At 40.2% G+C, this 20,561-nt stretch overlaps 2 protein-coding genes across 5 annotated transcripts in view; both read right to left on the bottom strand.

Moving 5' to 3' along the window:
• The window catches only part of map3k20a (mitogen-activated protein kinase kinase kinase 20a), a 32,751-nt gene extending 14,898 nt beyond the window's left edge, over positions 1-17,853 (bottom strand). The window contains exons 1-11 of the mRNA XM_054746926.2: positions 17,704-17,853; positions 14,752-14,944; positions 11,579-11,666; positions 9,714-9,815; positions 9,271-9,336; positions 9,149-9,177; positions 8,587-8,724; positions 5,912-5,998; positions 3,804-3,878; positions 3,623-3,729; positions 1,841-1,976 (exon numbers count right to left, since the gene is read on the bottom strand). Coding sequence (XP_054602901.1) covers positions 1,841-1,976; positions 3,623-3,729; positions 3,804-3,878; positions 5,912-5,998; positions 8,587-8,724; positions 9,149-9,177; positions 9,271-9,336; positions 9,714-9,815; positions 11,579-11,666; positions 14,752-14,910 — 987 coding nt within the window. The 5' untranslated portion in view covers positions 14,911-14,944; positions 17,704-17,853. The remainder of the gene's footprint in view (positions 1-1,840; positions 1,977-3,622; positions 3,730-3,803; positions 3,879-5,911; positions 5,999-8,586; positions 8,725-9,148; positions 9,178-9,270; positions 9,337-9,713; positions 9,816-11,578; positions 11,667-14,751; positions 14,945-17,703) is intronic.
• A 488-nt stretch (positions 17,854-18,341) lies between these two features.
• Positions 18,342-20,561, bottom strand: part of rapgef4a (Rap guanine nucleotide exchange factor 4a) — a 39,224-nt gene continuing 37,004 nt past the window's right edge. For all 4 annotated transcript variants that reach the window (XM_054746922.2, XM_070544438.1, XM_054746924.2 and 1 more), the window contains 4 exons: positions 19,720-19,807; positions 19,576-19,640; positions 19,434-19,488; positions 18,342-19,339 (listed from right to left, as the gene is read on the bottom strand). In XM_054746922.2, coding sequence (XP_054602897.1) covers positions 19,212-19,339; positions 19,434-19,488; positions 19,576-19,640; positions 19,720-19,807 — 336 coding nt within the window. In that variant the 3' untranslated portion in view covers positions 18,342-19,211. The remainder of the gene's footprint in view (positions 19,340-19,433; positions 19,489-19,575; positions 19,641-19,719; positions 19,808-20,561) is intronic.

Here is a 20,561-nt window from a genome sequence, read left to right as displayed (position 1 = left end):
ATATCCACAGGTGAGGGCTCTAAAATATATTTGATAATCATTTCTGGGTTCCTGTGCAGCATGCATCTATTAGAGAACGTGCATCATGCATACAAAGCAGGAGACATCATGTTTTATGGTAACGAGGTGTCTCTTCACAGCAGTAAGGCATAACTAAATGATCCCAGATGCATTAAACAACTTAAAGCTCTCATTCACTCATTTTTTCCAACAAGTTTGCTGTGGTCTCTGGGATGAATGAATGTATTGAGATCTTTTCTGTAGAAAAAAAGCTCTGGCGCTCTTGTTTGAGGGGCTAGAAGTTGGTTCAAAGGAGTGTGGGTTGGAAAAGGGCAGGATTTGAAGTCTTAATATTCATAATATGCAAACATCTCGCCTCTGATTGGCTGACAGTGACACAACTTTTCTGCTGCCTTCATTCGCTCTTCTTTCTTGGGTATCGATGCGTTATCCCCTCAAGTAACACAAGCATGAACATGTTCCACCGTGTTGTGGACTTGCTATTGCTAACTGTTAGCTTCTACTAGTCGAGACGTGCTCTGCTCTCTCTGTGGTTAAATCAATACAGCCTGACACGTTCCCAAGCTAAATTAGGCGGGCTTGAATGAGCTGTCTAGTGCTTTTCGACCCAATCATTTGTCCATATGTTTCCTTTCAAATGCAGGTGATGGGGGTTGGAGAAAATGTTTAGTAGAGCCGAATTAAAAACAGGCATGACTGTGGGCAGCCTAGAGCTGCTGCTAAATTAAATTTGAATATATATTTTGGTTCCATCTGTTTAATAAATGCTGTAAAACAATATTGTCAACTAAGGATTTTTATCATCTACTTTACATTTAATACTTGGTCAGTTTATTCATTTGTTTGATTGAAACGCTGAGCACAAAATTAAGATTCAGCTGTTGGTTAAATTAAGAGTTAAAAAAGTGATTCAGGTTCAGAAATGTGCTGTTATTGGAGATAATCTAGCATGCAAGTAAGGGGTGAAACATCCACATATCGGTCATCGGCTGATCTTGACCTCTATATATCGGCATTGGGTTTGGCAATAGAAAAACCCTCATCGAGCTATCTTTAATGTAAATCATTTTTATAAAACTCAGTGAGATTTCTCTGACTGTAATGGGATTTTTAATCAAAATTGGTGCATTCTAGGAAAAAGAAAAACATCCATCCATCCATTTTCTTCCGCTTATTCGCAGTTGGATCGCAGAGGCAGCAGCCTAATACGACAGGCCTAGATTTCCCTCTCCACTTGCCCGGAAAACCTCAACAGGGAGGCGTCTAGGAGGCATCCTGGCCAGATGCCACCTCAACAGGCTCCTCTCGATGTGGAGGAGCAGCAGATCTACTGCGAGCCCCTCCATGATGACAGAGCTTCTCACCCTATTTCTAAGGGAGAGCCCAGCCACCCTGCAGAGAAAACTCATTTCAGCCGCTTGTATCCACAATCTCGTTCTTTTGGTCACTGCCCAAAGCTCGTGACCAAAGGTGAGGGTTGGAATGTAGCTCGACCGGTAAATCAAGAGCTTAGCCTTCTGGCTCAGCTGTTCTTACCATGACAGACCGGTACAACGCCTGCATCACTGCAGACGCAGCACCAATCCACCTATCGATCTCACGCTCCATCTTTCCCTCACTCGTGAACAATACCCCGAGCTATTTAAACTCCTCCATTTGGGGGAGGACCTCCTCCCTGACCCAGAGAAGGCATTCTACCCATTTCTGACTCCGAATACAGAAAAGCAATTCTGAGAAACTTAAATGTGACTGAGGACACAAGACTGCTCGTGACTCCCTGAGTTGGACCAAACTGATGACAGGAAGGTGCGGGACTCACCGGAGTGTTGGACTGTTCGACGAGTTTTCGCTCCCACATCTTTAGCCGCCGCTCCCTCTCCTTCAGCTCCTGCTCTTTGGAGCTGAGGTCTCGCTCCAACCTCTTCAGCCTCTCCAGCGTCGCTTCAATCTCACACCTTCAGCACAAAACAAAAGATCATCAACATTTGTCTGATTCGTTTTAACTAAATTCATTCATGTTAAACAAAAACAAAATCTGCAAACATTTTCTGACTTTCAGCTTGTTCTTTAATTTTGTCTAATTTATTCAACACTGTAGACTTCAGCGAGGACTTCTGAGTATGAGTGCATCTACTGTTTGAATTAATTTGGCCTCTGATTAAAACACATTTGGTGCCGGGATGATTGCATAGCTGAATACTTGATTATGGATTTGATTGATTAGATCAACTTTACAAACTTTTCTAACTTATTGTTGCTAAGTTTGTTCAGATTGTGCCTCTAAAATGAAACAATTAGCTTTGGTTCAGTGTTAACATCGAGACTTGAGCGGGTCTTTCTTTTATCAGAGCAGAAATGCTGAAAATGGTTAACTTTGCACCACAGTTAACCTCTAAATAGCCACAACACATAGGTTTTAACTGTGTTTTGCTGACACTGGGCTACTTTCAAGCAAGCAGCAGAGTTATGAAGGAAACTAGTATGTGAGCAAACTCCAAAACCAAGAAATGTGCAAAACAACTCACTGAATCCGAAAAACAACCCAACAAGTCTCACTTTCCTCACACTGGGGAGGCGAGTTTTGTCCAGCAGGTGGAGCTGCACAATGTGGTGCAAAAACAACAAACTATCCCTCATTTTAGTTATAAACACATGCAGCTCTAACAGGGAGGCCAAGCACTTCCTGATCCAACAATTCTTCAAAATGGAAGCTTTCTAGGAACATTAGACACCTACAAGCTAATACTTATTGAAATATTAATATTATATTAATAGTTAAAACTATTAGAATCTTTATTTGCATTTCGCTCTAAACGTTTTATTTTGAATTGATCCCTCGACTGCTTTTAAAGCTAGGCAGAAAACAGGATTTGAGACTTTTTCTATTATTAAAAAGCAATGAGGTCAAATTAGTTGAAGCAAACCACGAAAATGACTATTGGCTCTTTTCTAGAGCAAAAATAAGAAAAATCACTAATTTTCTCCTCTTCTCACTCTCGTTTCCTACTTTTTGTTGTAGCTACAAGTCCCCCTTTTTCCCCGCAAGCTGCCGCCTGTCAACTTTTTTAGTTTTTCTCTGTTCCACATTCAGTCCAGGCTGCTCCACCTGCACATGGCAGTTTGGACATGACGCCACCAGCACAACTTCTGAGAAATCAAATTAAAAGAATAAAAAAATAAACCAACTCGGCGCACAGACGAGGCCCGTGGAGAGGCAGACAGAGAATAAAGTGACAGCTGAGACTCAGGCTGTGCTGAACATCACCAAACATCCAGCTGCTCATACAGGCTAATTAAACACTTCTACTTGAAAAAGATGGTGATTATTTTTAGGGTCTTATGGATAAAGAGAGGAAGTATATCCAGATGGATCATTCTTTGGGGGTTTTCATGTCTTTATGTAGCTATCAGTGCGATTATTAAGGATCTATATGCACGATCTCAAGTTCTTTTTTGTGCATCGCGGCCCCCGTCAGCTACATTTCCACATCATTCTTTCTAAACAGTTGCACATTATCTTGGGCTGATGCAGTATGTTGGCAAGGGGGAAAGGCATGGTAAATACATTTACAGGCTGCAGGGGAAAAGATGATCATATTACCTCCATTCAGCCTTGTTGTGAAGGAAAGAGTTGCACTGTTCAGGAAGCCGTCTGTCTTTAGACATAGACTCCAGGGTAGACAGGATCTGCCTGAACATCGGCCTCTCCTACAGGAACATTAAAAACATTGCTGTATGACTGAAACAAAAACATGCGATGCTTAGATGGCAAAGCCACTCACCTTTGGCTCTGTAGCCCAGCACCTCCTCATGAGCCCTGCAAAGCTGGAGGGGCAGCAACTCGGGACGGTTAACCTCTGAAATACAGAAAAATAATAATTATGGACACAACACCAATCACTTGCAGCAGGTTTTGCAGCATTTATGCTATCGCACCCTTAGAAATGAACGATCAGAGTGCTAAGCTACATTTGGTCCGAATACATCATGTTAAAAACAATAAAAGAGGTAAAAATGGAGTTCTGACTGGATTGACATGCTAATGGCTAGTTCGAGCAATGCCAAAACAAGAGGATCCTCTTATAAGGATAAGTTATCAATTAACCTGATTGTCTGTTGATTCAATAGCCTTTTCATGCATTGCAAAGGACAATATAAGGTGGAAATGCCAAGATTTGAGTGAAATTGTCAAGAAAATGTTGGGAAATAAGTCTAAATAGTATTTCTATATAAAACAAGACAAGGAAAAGAAAAGAAAAAATGAGTCATGTCAAGAAGAGCCGCTAGGGATGGGTACCGAATTCGGTACTTTTTAAGGTACCGACCGAATTCCATAGTACCGACGAGCACCGATTCACGTCGTTTCAAACGGTGCCTCGTTTCGGTACACGTCCTTCATAACGAGAACTTGCCAAGACAGCTGCGCATGCGCAAGAGCGTTATGTCGTCGGCCCCTGCGAGCGAGTTGTAAACAGCAGCATGGGTAGAAAGAACGCACGCTAACGCTTGGGTCCACTTCACTAAATGTGATGGGTAACTGGGAGATGATGAAACCAGCGACAGACAACGATCTAAGTGAGACATCCTCATCTTAATCTGCTCCGGTAGGTAAATAAAATGTTTAAGATAACGTTACCTTGATATGTTAGCTTCCGTTTCGCTAATGGTGCGTTCGCTTTCTCCTTGGAACTCCGAATTTCCGACTAGAACATGAACGCGCTCTAAAGTTTGCCTTCACTTTACTAAATGCGACGGGTGATTGGGTGAAGACGAAACCAGCGACAACGATCTAAGTGTGAGGCATCATCGTTTTAATCTGCTCTAGCAGCTAAATAAACTGTTAAAGATAACGTTAGCTTGATATGTTAGCTTCCATTGCCACCGTTGTTATCAGCTAATGGTGCGTTCGCTTTCTCCTCGGAAATTCTAACTTCCCAGTAGGAAAAATCAAATGAAAAAAGACGGCAAAAGGAATGAAGATACACAGTAAATTTAGTTCACAGTAAAGATGTTTGCTTCAGTTTAATTATCAGCTTAAAAAACTACAAGGACGATGTTAATACAAACAGTTGTATGTTATTTATCGTGATATTTATCAAATATTGTTATATATTAAGAAAAATATATATTTAATTATAAAAGAGAATTAAAATAATAAACACTCAAAAGTATCGAAAATTGGTACCGTTAAGTACCGGTATCGATTCGTAGATACTGGGAATTAGTACCGGATCGATTCAAATGTCAAAGGTACCCATCCCTAGCCGCTGCGCTCCTGAACCCCACACTATACGTTCTGCTTCTATATTATAGTTATAACTGAAGAGGGTGAGTGTGTTTTTACTAAGTAAGCTCTTAAAACTGATTTTGTATCCCTTCTCAGGATATCCTTTCTTTTACTGAATGTCAGATTCTACTTCAGTAGAAGTGAAATTCAAAGAACTTCACAATAAGAGTCTAAAACATAAACACTTACCTTGAAGACATCAGAAGCTTTAAAGGTGGTTTATTAGTTTTTTTTTTGTTTCTGGTAAAACTTGACTTACATGTTTGCTTGTGGAAGCAGGAAATAGTACCTCCTAGTAAATTTGCAATGCACTTTTTTTACATTTGCAAATTTCTATGGCTGCCTATGCACATACTTATAGCAGCAGCTAGATGTAGCACCTAATGTTTACTACAACAATGATATAAATGTTTACAACACATTTGAATGAACCAAAAAGATTCCTGCAAGCAAACAAAGTCCTAGGCCTACTCAGCCTAGCCATGAGCCTGTCAATCCATTCAGATTTAAAATAGAGAATCTCAGCAACTAATTCATGCTAAGATAACAATGACAAATGACATGTTAAGTTAAGCGTATTGCGACAATTTTGCATCAAAATACCTCGTTCTTCTCCACCACGAGCCAGGCCACCTGTAGGCCTTCCAGACCGTTGAAAGGGATCTCACGAGTCAGCATTTCCCAAAGCACCTGTCACAGAGACAAACAACGACATGTCATAAAATAGAGGGAAATGTATTAAAACATCCAAATAAATATATACTTAGTGTCAGTTTGTTGTCTAAGATGCTTTTTCTTGCATTTAGGAGACTTTATTGAACTCTTACTTAAAGGGACATTTCTGACTTTTGAATTTTTATGCTCGCCATTGCCCTCTCAGCCCAAAAGCGTAATGGCAGCTTCAATAGTAGGCTAGTGCACGAGGCGTGCATGCTGTACGTGCACACTCCTTAACGAAAATAACAGCTGAGACAGAGCACAGAACTCTGAGAGCGTCCCGTGTGTGTGGCCCGGAGGAGAGAAGAACACAGCAAATTAATAAAATAATGTGCCTCTGTCTCTGCAGCTGCACTTTCTCGTCGGCCGGCCAAACGTGCAGTGTGTGTGTGTGTGTGTGTGTGTGTGTGTGTGTGTGTGTGTGTGTGTGTGTGTGTGTGTGTGTGTGTGTGTGTGTGTGTGGCCCGGAGGACAGAGGACAGAAGAACATGCAGCTAATTAAATAATTTGGTTCTGTACCTTTTTCTTCAGCACAGCCAACAAAGGTTTATGATGGGTCAGTCCTCCTGCATGCTCAGATCATTCCCTTCCCTTGCTTGAGAAATTGTTCCAAAATGAAAGTTGAACCCACATCTTTTTTATCCGTGAATTCAATGGCTTTCGGCGAGTCTCAAATTAAAATTTGGGCGTCTTATTATTGTAAAAGAATATACCATTAATGTAAAAAAGAAACTCTACATAAACTATGTTTACACCCAGAATCGAACCCAGGTCCTCAGCATGAGAGTCAGCCATCTTACTAGGTGAGCTAAAGCACCAGGAATATTTGATATATCTGTAACATTTATATCCTCGATGACACCTGCAACAACGTCAACGCAAAGAACGGTTCGGAGCGAAAATGGCTATTTTGTTGCTAATTTGCAGGAAATATCTAGAAGAAAGTAGCTAAGGGTCCTCAGAAATGTAGCTAGGTTCATCACTAGGCGTTAGGAACAGCGACAAAGTTGCTGAGTTGGCACTACCTCACTCTGCTGCTAAAGCTACGGATAGCAAGTGCTACGGGCTATGCCTGAGCGTGAACGCGCATGAAGCAACCTGCTCGACCTGAGCATCTCTCTTTTTCTGTGATTTTACAGAAAAACAGGCAATCACAATAAAAATGCCAGGGATCATTCTACAGGACCAGGGCATTGCAGGAGAACTTATGAAGAAGAAATTTATTATTTCTACACATGTTTTGGCTGTCAAACTTCCTTATAGTCCCTTTAACTATTCTGCTGCATAGCTCATTCATAGTGAGCGATGAAGTCATTTTACGAAATTCAAAGACACGATTTGGTTTAGCCACAGATTTCGGACGATCTGGGCTGGGATGTGAACTCATGAGTTTATTCCATCCCAGCGGTAAACATTTTGGTTGGTGTTGTTGTCGAGTCTAAACGGCTTCAAAACACTCCTAAAAACATCAAACTTCCTTTTAGGAATTTTAACTTTACTGAGAAGAGCAGAACCAAACTATAATAAATATCAATATTTCCTTATTTTTACTCTGTTTGCCCATAAATCGTGTTATGCATATTCATGCACGCAACAAAAGAACATCAAAAGTGCGGAAATGTTTTTATTTAGGACCAAAAATCAACAAACAAGACGGACCAATCGTATTAATGGTGCCACTCCCTTATAATTTAGCTGCTCTTCAGCTGGTATTCAGCTCAGTCATTTCCCAAAATTCAAAGGCTTTTTTTCCCTGAAATTTGTAAAACATTCCTGGATTTCCCACCATCTGCCTCTCAACACATGCATGGATTTAAGAAACTAATATCACATCACACTTATGTGGATGGATTTGCAGAAAATGGAACATAAAAGACATTTTAGTGGCTGATAAAATCTAACATCAATCTTTTAATAATGTGGAATTTTTTTGTATTTTTTATTTGACATCCAAATGCATTCGAGGGTTTTTAAGATTCATTATTTATACTAAATAGGCAATAATAATCATTGTCATTAACAATCTTTAACAGAAACAGAAATAGGTCTTTAAAAGGATCAAACACTGACTTTACAGCATTTTTTAAATTATCTGTCTTAAAATAAAATTATTGCACAGAACTATGAATAAAAAAAAACTTAAAGTGAAAGCATGGCGAGTGTCTGGCAGCCAAAATGGGACTTAAGTGCAATTTCCTGCAAATGTATTCACCATATTTGATCAAATTTTCCACATGTCTGAATTTTTCAAGCAGAAATAAAAGCCTGTCTGTCAAGTTTACCATTTAAAAAACAAAACAGTGCTTTCCTGAGCTTCTTGTCAGGCACTCCTGTGACGAATACATTTCACTGAGTTTAACTACATTATTTATAAGATTTTTTTTTACAAAAAGAAAAAATAAACTACAAGAATACGAGTTTTAAAGTTGTTTCAGGGATGAACCTTTTTTTTTTGTTGGCCAACAGGTTTTAAAAATAAAGAAAAAAACTCCCTAAAAATAATCACATTTTCAACAGAATCCATATAAAAATGAAGGTTTTATGGGAAAGATGCGTCTCACCACGCCGTAGGAGAAGGTGTCGCACGTTTCGGAGACGGGGAGACTCTGGATGACCTCCGGAGCCATCCAGGGAAACGTCCCCACCAGGGACATGTGAGTGGTGTGGGACAGGAACTTAGAGGCTCCAAAGTCACAAATCTGAGGAGATCCAAACGAATCAAATCTCACCAGATGTGTAAAAGAACAACAAACTCTGCAGAAATGGGTTTGTATTTAATTATAGTATTTAAGGCCATAATATAATAGCAAATAATATTGAAACTTAGGTACATCAGTTATTCTTCAAGCAAACTCTTCATGCAAACTATTTTCTTCTGCAAGGATCTTAAATAATTCAAATAAAAAAAAACTCAGCATTTAAAAGTATTTTATTTTATCCAGACCCACTAAATCAATCATTCACACAGACAAAAATCACAGCCAGTGTTTTTTTAACCACTCAGTTAGTCACTGCCCTCTTGTGTTCATGCTCTGCAGATTAACGAGATTCTTTGTAATTTCCTGCTTTACACTCGATCACTTATAAAAATACAGAAAAACAAACATTTATGATTAAACCTACCTTGAGTACTTTGTCGGCAGCTAAAACAACTAAAATAAAAAGGAAACAAAATGGTTACAAGTCATTAAAAATAATAGTGATTTTGTTCATATTATTAAAAAATTAATAAATAAATGTGTTACCATTTCTAGACTTTAGATCTCTGTGAATCACTTTAATAGGAGCTTCGGAGTGTAAGTAATGCATTCCTAAAACAAAAACATTTCAGATGAATATGGTGATATCTATATTTTTATACATGAATGCCTAACTCTGTCTCTATATGTGTGTGTGTGTGTGTGTGTGTGTGTGTGTGTGTGTGTGTGTGTGTGTGTGTGTGTGTGTGTGTGTGTGTGTGTTTATTATTTTATTACAGCTTTGCTAATTCTAGCTGCTATCAGCATGACCTTTTTAATCATATTACTGCTAGTTTTAATAACTGCAAAACATTTATTTGGATTTCTGGAACTGTGTACACAAATCCAGATGTGTAAAACAAAGAAACACTTTTTTTTCCTAATGAGTCACCTTTCACTGAATCTAAGTTTCCTGTCGTTTCTAGGACCATAATTATTCTGAAATGTACCTCTAGCGATCTCTGCAGCCCAGCTCATGATCTGTCCCATGTCCATCGTCTCACTTTCGTCACTTGACAGATAATCGTAAAGCGAGCCACCACTTGCGTACTCTGAGAAAAGATAAAAAATGATGATCATGACTCTTAACTTAAATGTGGTTTATGATTGGAAAGCAGTGTTTTATATTAGCGTGTGGCATGGTGACATGAGTGCAATACAAGAAAACATCTCAAAGTTGAAATTCGGGCCTGGTTTGTCACAGTTTGATGCTCCTCGTTTCCTCTGCAGAAGTTTGCCACGTTCTCACATCTTTGCAACACACCAGAATCATCTTTCTGCTTCACTTCCAAAGATTTCACTTTGCACACTTCTAATGAGCCATTAGGGGTGAGTGTGTGAAGCTCCGCTGTCGTGCAGCTTTGTTCAAGATGCAGAAGATTTAAAATGCAGAGAGAATAAAAGAACAAGAAGAAGGCTTTGATAAAGCTGATCTATATATCAAAGATATGTAGAACAGGCACCATTTCATCTGCAGACAGAAGCTATTTAAGTGCTTAAATAAAGATAAAAAAAAGTAGCAGCTATAACAGCAGGAAGGCTCTGTTTGTGCATAATAACCCAACTCTGGACGGTAAACATGCACAGGCACCAAGACGGGAACCTAATTAACAATCATAAAACCACAACAATGCCTCATTATTACAGGCCTGGATTTCACCTGGGTCTTTTTGCTTGCCATGGATGACTTGCATCTTGAACGTCATGCAGCTAAGTGATTAAAGAGAAAACCCATCTGCTTCTGTACTTTGCACCTGAAGGAGAACGTCCACATTCCACAGATAAAAGGAGCTTGATGTGCCTTCGTTTGGGTCCATCGTCTGATTCCACGGAACAGTAGTGCAAAGCAGGGAAATGCACCTTTACTCTCAAGCAGAGCTGACCTAAACTCATGGAGTTAAATTAGGGTGCCGAGTGTCAACAGAGAGTTGGAGAAAGAGGAAACTGTGTCAACAAAAGAAATTTATAACTCAGCTGAGCTGATGAAAGTCTGGAGGACCATAAATCTTGTTTTCTACTTTTTCTCATGTTCATTTAAATTCTGCTTTTATAATCAGAGGTACCGTCCCCGCTCCTGGACAGCAGGACATCCTCTAGAAACACATCCTAAATGCCACAAACAAAAGATTTTCTCTACTTTACTTTCATCATTTATCCTGGTTTCCCTGCATTTATGGTCCCAATAAATCACACGTTACACAACATTTCATAAAGATTTTTATTATCTAGGAGATAATAGTGTGTGACGTGTATAGAATCACACAGGATGGAGTCGTTTCAAACTCATGAAGCCCTCTTCAAAATAAATCTGTGTGATCGTCATGGTTACGTCACACAGTTTCTAAAAAGTTAGCAGCAAGAAAATTGTGTCAAAGTGATTTTTGTATGATCGTATGAGAGGACATTTTGTTTGACCTAATTTAAAACCATTTAAATAAATAAATAAATAAATAAATAAATAAATAAATAAATAAATAAATATTTAAAAAGAATGATGTGTCTTACTTTTACTTAGTCAAGTTTTCTGCTTTTGTGCACCAGCCGTGCTTCTGTGTGTGTGTTTCTGGACTATTTCCAGGTTATTCTTTCATATTTCTATGTAAGATCGGTTCCTTTTACTTCCTGTGTTTTCTGGTCCTTTGTTGTTCAAGCTCGATAACGGTGCCTTTTACATGAATTGGCCTCCCTTGTGCGACTGGATTCATTTTTTTAATGATTCCTTCAGAACCTTGCAATGCCTTTTTTACTTTTTAAACAAACTTCTAAAGTTATTCACTAAATGCTCACTGACATGTGAACTGGTTTCATGACTTACCAGTGACAATTCCATAGTTGGGAGCCTCGACAACAGCGCCGTAAAACTGGATGATGTTACGATGGCTGAGCACGCTGAGGATTTCAGCCTGAGTGGCACAAAGGAAAAGAAAACAACAAGGTTTTTGTTATAATCAATGTTAATTTCAGGATAATAAACCATGATGAGAGAGGTTCTGTTTTTATGCAATTGGAAACTGTTGTTTGAGCCTCTGTTTAGCATATTAAACAGTGTTGGGGCTCAAACTGACCCAGGAGCCCTGATAAATGGCCAAACACAACCCCATAAAAAAGCTCTACAATGGAAGGAGTGGTGGAGCGGCTTGTTAAAAAAACGTAACGATTGCGCGGCTTCAATCGATATAAAAAGTAAGTTATGTCCAAGATTAACGAAAGTCTGTGGCATCGCAGAGACACCCTTTATGTCGCCATTGCCTAATCTTTTATAAAAAGGACAAGATTGCACCACATTACCACCACGGTCTGACTACTTATAAACAACCCAGGGCTCCCTGATGCCGCCACTGCGTTGCAGCAAATTGGCGACATTATTTTGCAACAACGGCTTAAGGCTAGTTTATACTTCTCACTCTATGTTGGTGCGGAGACATGCAGCGCCATTATCCGTCATCGCAGGATCAACAGGCTTGCAAGGATAGATGGAGTAGAGCTCACTCTTTTAATAATCCGACAAAAGCGACGGAGACCACAAGTCTGTGATTGGTCAGGTCAGGATGCCACTTCCTTTAACTTTTTCAACAGCACCACCATTCCCCCTCAAAAAAGGAAAAAAATGAGAGCGACAGACTCGGAGGAGATTGAAGAACATCTCACGGTAAAAGTCTGACGACATAAAATGTTTATACAGCCATGACTGAAGGAGTACAAAGATATGCAGAAAACGTTTTATTTGTGTCAGGAAAGTATGGGGAAGATGAGTTTAGAGGTGGTGAATGCATGAAGATGTGGAGGACAAATATGTTTGTGTTAAAAAGTCTCTGAAACAAATAAACACAATATAAAAGCACTAGACCTGCCCTCATTGATGGTTGCATACCCCAGAAAAGAACTACGCCCTCTGCTGTCCTGGCGGAGAATTGCTTCACAACATCGACACACCAATGGAGAAGGATAAAAGGCAAAAGTCTCCACCAAACGCGCGCGCGTGCGTGCGTGCGTGTGTGTGTGTGTGTGTGTGTGTTCAAGTTTCAAACTGAAAAGTATAAACAAGCCTAAAACAGCTCAGTACAGTCTGGGTTAACTCAGCTCCCCTCAGTGTGGTTGGTTTTCCCTGCCAGCTCTATGATAAATAAATGGTCCCCCTCTTTTAACAAGTTGAGTGGGGGCACAATGCTTTCTCTAGACAAAAGTAACGGAAGTAATCAGTAAATGATGTCATGTGGTCTGTATGCTACACAGGAACACAACTCAGCACAAAAATGGCAGTGATGTTGGATAATCTGCTCAGTTTTATGGCTTTTGTCAGACTCAGCAGCAGTGATGCAGCATCCGGACTAAGCAGTGACTCCACCCCCTAGCCAATAGGCATCCGACAGTCGCAACTCCGCCTCAGCCCTCAGAACCACAATGTAGCAGGGACTGAAAAGTAGATGAAAAATAGGGGCGTTTCCCCCGTGCTGTTGGGAAACGCGGCCGGACCAAACCGAACCCTCCCAAGTCACGCTGAGTAGTCCCGTTGTAAAAGTTTAGAAATTGAATTATAAAGCAGGAAACGATCAAAGGAACATTTGAGGAGCTGTTCCTCCAAACTATTTTAAAAGATTAAAACATTTCTGGGTTCCAGTTTTCCTTGAAAGAATGAAAAAAAATAGAGGGGTGGATCAAAACTTTTGCAGGCAGTGTGCTGCAGCAGCATGCACGGACCACATATAGCTGTGTTTTACTTCCTTCTGCAAGGCTATAAATGTTACAACTACAGAGCAGCTCTAACCTGATTCAACATCCAGCTATTTCTGTTATCAAGAACAAAACAAACGGCGGCCATTTAATTGCCCGGCTAGCTTGCGGCAAGAAAAATTTTTTATTTTGCTCCCAAATTAAAGAGAGATGGAAGGAACATCTGAAATGAGATTAACATTTAACCTCCAGCCTATTGGACGACGAAAGCTGCATTCCATTTAGGGGACGCTCTACAAACACGTACGGTTTTTACAGTTCCATACGAGGGATGCAGCTTTTTAATACACTTTTTCTACACTTTTAAAGCAAAATATCAGCAGGAAAATTTGCTCATTTAAAAGTAAATAAATAACTAAATAAAGCACATTTTACTAATTGAGAGAAGTTGTTTTAAAATTTTTAAAAATCCATCCATCCATCCATTGTCTGAACCCGCTTGTCCATGTAGGGTCGCGGGGGGGCTGGTGCCTATCTCCAGTGGTCAACGGGCAATCAGGCGGGGTACACCCTGGACAGAGAGCCAGTCCATCGCAGGGCAAATTTTTTTTTTACATTTGACATCAAATTCCAGAATATTTTCAGCTGGAATAATGACAAATCTGTGCTCTGTGGTCACCCGTGTGACACAAATCCTCCAGAAAAGCCTCAATATGGCACTTTTAATCGTGGATGAATATACAGCAAATATGTGTTATATCCAAGAAAAACTTCCCCGTTTCTTGAATGAACAGAAACCTGGCGTAATACTTTCATTTAATTGTTATCCTGATCTATAATTAAAGGAACAATTGGTTCAATGTGAAAGGATTAGATTATAATTTTCACTGAACAATCACGTCCTTAACAGCTGAGTGAAGTTGAATGGATATCTGTGATGTTTTACAGGTTCACAAAAGAAACATTGAATAAGTTTCTAAGCGTCCAACAAATGTAATATAATTTCCCTGAAATTATTTCAAAGATGATTTCATTTTTTTTTTTTTTTGTCTTTAAGACAATGAGGCTGCACTTTCAAAGTGATTTCCAGAGCTGTGACTCTTGGTTGTAATTGGGCCAAATACTTTTCTTTCTTTTGGAAATAACGTTTTTTTTTTCTGCACCACGTTTTTTGGAGTGGGAGACTATAATGACCATGAGTGATGGGTAAAAGAAGTCACCACATCCAGCTAAATGGGGTGGTAATTAAAATGATTACACTGACAATTAAAAAAAGACAAGTATATGAAAAGCTCCGGCAATTACGATGACTCTCACCTCGTTTTCGATCTTGAGCAGTTTTTTCACCGCCACCTCTTTGTCCTGGGAGATCCACCTGGCTCGGTACACGCTCCCGAAGCTGCCGCCGCCGCAGTTCTCGTAGAAGAGGATGTCATCGAACCTGATCTGCACGAAAGATGCTCGGGGAGACGACATCTCATAAGGATGACGCTCAACTTTGACACAGATTCTGAGGCAGGAAGAAGAAAAAATGATAAACAGCCTGTACTTATTACATAGTGTCCCCTAAGGTCCTACAAACCCCCCCCCCCCCCCCCCCCCCAAGGTGCTGTACAATACAACTGGTCATTCACCCATGCACGCACATGTTTACACTCTGGAGGTGGTGATCCAATTTGGTCACAGCTATCCTAGGACACACTGACAGAGGCGAGGCTGCTGAACGCTGGTGCCACCAGTCCCTCCATCTGCCTCCAGCAGCCAATGTGGGTTAAGTGCCTTGCCCAAGGACACAACAACAGCAACTGACTGACTGGGGCTCACACCTGCAACCTTCCGATTACGGGGTTGCCACTTAAAAGTATCTTCATGGAGTATTTCTCTTATCCGATGGCACCATCTAGTGGCTGACCAGTATATCACACAAAAAGTCTGCCGATCCGTTTTATTAAGATGGCGACTTCGCGTTTCTTGTTTATAAATGTGCTTCTGTAGCCGACAAACAGAGCTAAAACACGTTGTTTTACAAGTATTATTCTCGTGTCATGTTGTGTTTTCATATATTTATATTTTGAAGGCTTACTTTTTCGTGAAAAGTTCATCGACTCTGCATCAGCCGAGGTATTCCTTAAATTTGAAGCATTGAAGCGGTAGTCTAACGCTATTGGTTAGTTCTGGTTGGCGCTCAGTTTCCTATTGCATGGAGCTCTGCGGGGCAGGGGGCGTGCTTAGGCCAAAAAAAAGAAGTATTGCTTACATTATTTCACAGTACATGATAAGATAATCACTTTTACAGATTTCTGATCAATCATACATAATTTCTGAAAGGAGAAAACTCTGGAAAGCTACTTTAACTCCTCTGCCACTAACTAACAACTATCTGCCACCTAGAAATGAGCCAGATCAGAGTTGAGCCGAACACGACAGGATTTGGTATCTTATTTCCTGATATTCAGACATCTCGCCTCTGATTGGCTAACAGCAATGCGACTCTACCACTGACACTGTTTGCTCTGCAACGTTGATGTTTTATCCCCACAAATAACACAAGCCTGGAGGAGTCATGCCGTGTGGTAGAGATGCTAATGCTAACAGCTAGCGTTGACTAGCCAAGATATGCTCTGCTCTCTCCTGGATGCTAAATAAACAACAGCTTTCCCCGTTATGATCCAAGGTGGGTGAGTCCATAAATGCCAATTTACAGTGTAACGTACATCTGTGTGGCTTTTTCTGACTCGATTGCTTTCACGTCTATTTTCTTTCAGCGGATATTGCAGGAAATAGGGGTAGAAGATTACTATCACGATAAACCTGCATGTTTTGTGTCATTTTCATTTATTACATTTATTTAAGCACCTTCCACTACCTGAGCAGAAGCCCAAGATGCTGAACACAAACATTTGAAAAAAAAAGAGCATCCAATAAGAACATACAATAAAGTCAATAAAAAAGACAATAAAAACTGTAAAAAAAATACAAAAAATAAAAACCACAAAAAGGTCCTCAAAGAAATTAGTGCAATGTTACAGATCCCAGTGCTGGAAAGGCTTGTACACAGTAGTGCGTCTTCAAGTATGACTTACAAAACTGCAATGATGGCACCTGTCTAATATTCAAATGCAGTTCACTCCAGAGTGTAGGTGACAAAACAGCAACCGCACAACCTCCTCGTGATCTATACGTAGCACGGGGAACCACCAACACATCACCCTCGCATGAGCGTGAAGGGACGTGTCTTTGTATTAACGCCGACAGGTAAGCAGGTTAAGCATGTTAAACTTAGGATGAACAATAATATTTCAAAAACATGTCTTCTCACTGAACCTACTCTTTCAATGCAAAGAAAAATATACATTTACTTTAATTTAACGTCACATAACAATGTATTTTACCCTTTACATTTGATACTGGTTAAGGGGAATCAGCTGACATAACTTAAGTAAATTCAACACTTCATTGGCTCTAAGGCCTCACACAGGAAAATAAAATAAAATTTATGTTTGAATATAAAAAATACACAAATCTTGTTTTCTCCTTATTTTTTCTGCTTTTCTGCTCACGTTGAGGCCAATCATTTCATGATGGGAGCTGTCAGATTGATTTTCACATATCTTGTTGGTCTCTAACAGCATAAAAGCATCTTATATACAAAAATAACAATAATAATAATTCCATCATTTGAGGCTAATTGCAGCTCTGTTATTGTTCCTGGGCTTGCCATTTACAGCTGAGCAATTACAGCTTTTAAAAGCCTGTTATACCTCGTCTTCATTGGGATTACTATCCATCACAGTGGGAAATGTCTCCATTGTCACAGAGGGGAGCCACTTTTTTACTGCTGATTTTCTTCTGTCTGCTATACTTAGCTTCAAAAGCTATTTTCTCATTGGCCCAGCCCCTCCAGTATTGTGTGTGACCAGTCAAGAAACCAGTGTTACTGGGATGTGGGAGCACTCCTCAGGTGCCTGATTCTCATCTAATATTAAACACTGCTGCAGGAAACGTAATCCCACCTGGCAACCATGTGTCAAAGCTCATGGTAGTTACTGTAATCAGACCTAAATGAGTAGTTAATCACTAAAAGCCCAGCAGTGAGGAAATAAAATTACATTCAGAATCAGCAATAAATCTGTTTTGGTGCTGATATGTTTCACGTGTCCTGTAGATTATAATCCACACACTCATATCTAATAATCCTAATCCACAAAATGCCTTTAAATTTCCACCCTTACACTTTCACGCTGTCCTCTTTCTGAAGAACATACGTACCGACATTCAGAAGTTTCCAGGTCTTCGGAACCGGCGGACCCTGGTTCGACACCAACTTCAAACAGAAGGGGAGCAGAGTTCCGGAAAGTCACATGTGACGAGCTTTCATTTCTGATTCCTGATACTATCTCCGGTTCTGGTTAAACTAGTTGCACAACTCGGAGCAGAGGAGGCAAAAAAAAAAAAAAAAAACTGCACTGCCCCCATTTCTCTGCGAGCTAAATTGATGACAACAGCTCCCCCTGCTGGAAGATCTGATCAAATGCTGCCTCCAGCAGCCAATGTGGGTTAAGTGCCTTGCCCAATGACGCAACAACAGCAACTGACTGACTAGTCACTAACTGCATTCACATGCACGCTCGCCCAGACTTTCCCATTTGGGATTTAGTTAGTTTAATCCCAAATAAAATTTAGGGATTCTCTTAAGAGAAACGTAGCCTTAAATTTCGACTACCTCTCTAGTTTAATCTTCTATTCCATATAAATCGGGGTGAGTCACGTGACACACCATGCAACAAGTAATGAGAGCCAAAACTGTAATAACCGGGCTATTATAAACCACGTGACAAGAACCCAACGACCCACATGATGGGGCAACCCCGGGCAAACCACAGAGTTAGCACACCTTCCACCAGTCAGAACATGTGCTTGCACTTAAAGTACCCATGCCATAATAACGTCGAGAGAACCTCATAATAAACCATTCTTAAAGATAAAGGTAAATAAATAACTCAGATAAAACTAGTTACACACATGTGAAGAAACAAGTCTGAGATTTTTTAGAAAGTTCCAGTTTAATGCTCATTGTCCCAGTTCCCATAAAAGGACATATTTCACTCAAACTGTTTACTAACAAATAAAGATGTCCAAAAGCTGGCATGCTATGAGCTAAAACATCATATTGACAGAATGACACAACAGAATACAACAATAGTGTCATTGTACACAAATGCCTGCTAAATATTTCTAACTGGCTTACAATATCTCAGGAATTTAAAAATATTTCTCCTTAAATTGCATCATCTTCATGCTAAAGTCAGGATAAATATCTGTACAAAATGTACAAGTTTATTACTAATATAAATTAGTTTAAATATTGTTTGATACAAAAAGATACAAAACGAACGAACATCATGAATATTTAACATTTTTAAAGCATCCTAGTGTTTCATTTTTTTACATTTTACAAGAATACTCTAATAAATGAAAACCCTACCACCCAGAGAGCTTTATTTTCTTCTGTTTGAGTCGGAGATGATATGATATCTGCATGACACCGATGTGAGAGGTACTTCATCTCACAACAATTACTGTTGTTGAAAAATCACAGATTACTGTAATAAAAGGCTTAACAAGTCAATGAAACAATATCTCATTATCTGATGTCTCATTAGGTCCTCCATGTGATTGCCTGTGTTTGGATTAAACTCAGATCAGCGTGAGCATGCGTCATGTTGAGAAGCAGCATCAGAAGGTAAAAAAATAATAAAATCAGGCCCTGAGTGGATTCAAGACCTGCGGGGCTCGAGGCTGTGAGAGAGCTGCGTTAGCGTCCTTTGGTTGTCGATGATGTGAAGTTGACGGACGTAAGCCAACACGTCCAGGTGGTGCTTCCCAGCCAGAGGAGAATCGGGACCTATTTAAAGTAAAAAGACGAGCCCAAGTTGGAGTTAACTGTAATTACTTTTATTCCCCAACATTCAAGCAGAAAGACATTTTCTTCATCTTACTGAATGTTAGACTCCTGCAGTATCTCACGATCTTCACCGTCTTTGCTATCATCCGCTGCAACAAACGCATGAAATCACAGAAACGTAAACAAGAAGAAAAGGATTCACGCCAAATGGTAGACAATGATGAGCAGGGCCTCACCATTTTCTCGAAATTGACCAAACTGTCGATAAGTGTTTTGTTGCCCTCGTGTGTGAATGTCATGTCTGGAAGGTATAAACAAAACATCAGAGAGAAGCTGAAGAAGTGCAACAGGGGAAAATGCTTTAGGTGAACAAATCTGACCTTTAATCATCAGGGGCATGAATGGAATGATAGGAGGTTCCAGTTTGGAGACTGTGAGTCGATAAGCGCGATGGTTCCTGGTTGGGTCCTGTGGAAACAATCACACAGGTTTGATGATGTGAAAAACAACGATGCAATGCCACTCAATTTTTCTAAGTTCATGTGTGAAAAATGTCTGGCATGCATCACAGAATGAGAGAATAAATTTGCCTTTTTCTGACACACCTGCCCCATTGTTGGGGCTGCACAGTGACTAGGGCTGTTGCCTTACAGCAAGAAGGTCCTGGGTTCAATTCCCAACCTGGGGTCTTTCTGCATGGAGTTTGCGTGTTCTCCCTGTGCATGTGTGGGTTCTCTCCGGCTGCTCCGGCTTCCTCCCACAGTCCAAAAGCACGACTATCAGGTTGACTGGCCTCTCTAAATTGTCCGTGTGTGTGTGTGTGTGTGTGTGTGTGTGTGTGTGTGTGTGTGTGTGTGTGTGTGTGTGTGTGTGTGTGTGTGTGTGTGTGTGTGTGTGTGTGTGTGTGTGTGTGTGTGTGCTTGGTTGTTAGCAGAGACACACAACCCTGTGTGTCTCTGCGTTGCCGTGTGATGGAATGGCAACTTGTCCGGGGTGTTCCCCTCCTACTTGCCCAGAGATTGCTGGATATAGGCACCATCCCCCCATGACCCTGTGTGGATAAGCGGGTATAGATGATGGATGGATGGATGGATGGATGACACACCCGCCCCATTTTTGCTAACGCACCTGATTACTAATTATTGTATTTTAGGGAATTGTAACTGAAACTTTATTTAAATAAAATAAATAAGACTGTAGCTAATCACTGTATGTTGTGTTT

Source organism: Nothobranchius furzeri, chromosome 14 (genome assembly GCF_043380555.1).
Source record: "Nothobranchius furzeri strain GRZ-AD chromosome 14, NfurGRZ-RIMD1, whole genome shotgun sequence".
Lineage (NCBI taxonomy): Eukaryota > Metazoa > Chordata > Actinopteri > Cyprinodontiformes > Nothobranchiidae > Nothobranchius > Nothobranchius furzeri.
The sequence above is the reverse complement of the archived record's forward strand: the minus strand, read 5'-3'. Positions and strand labels throughout refer to the sequence as shown.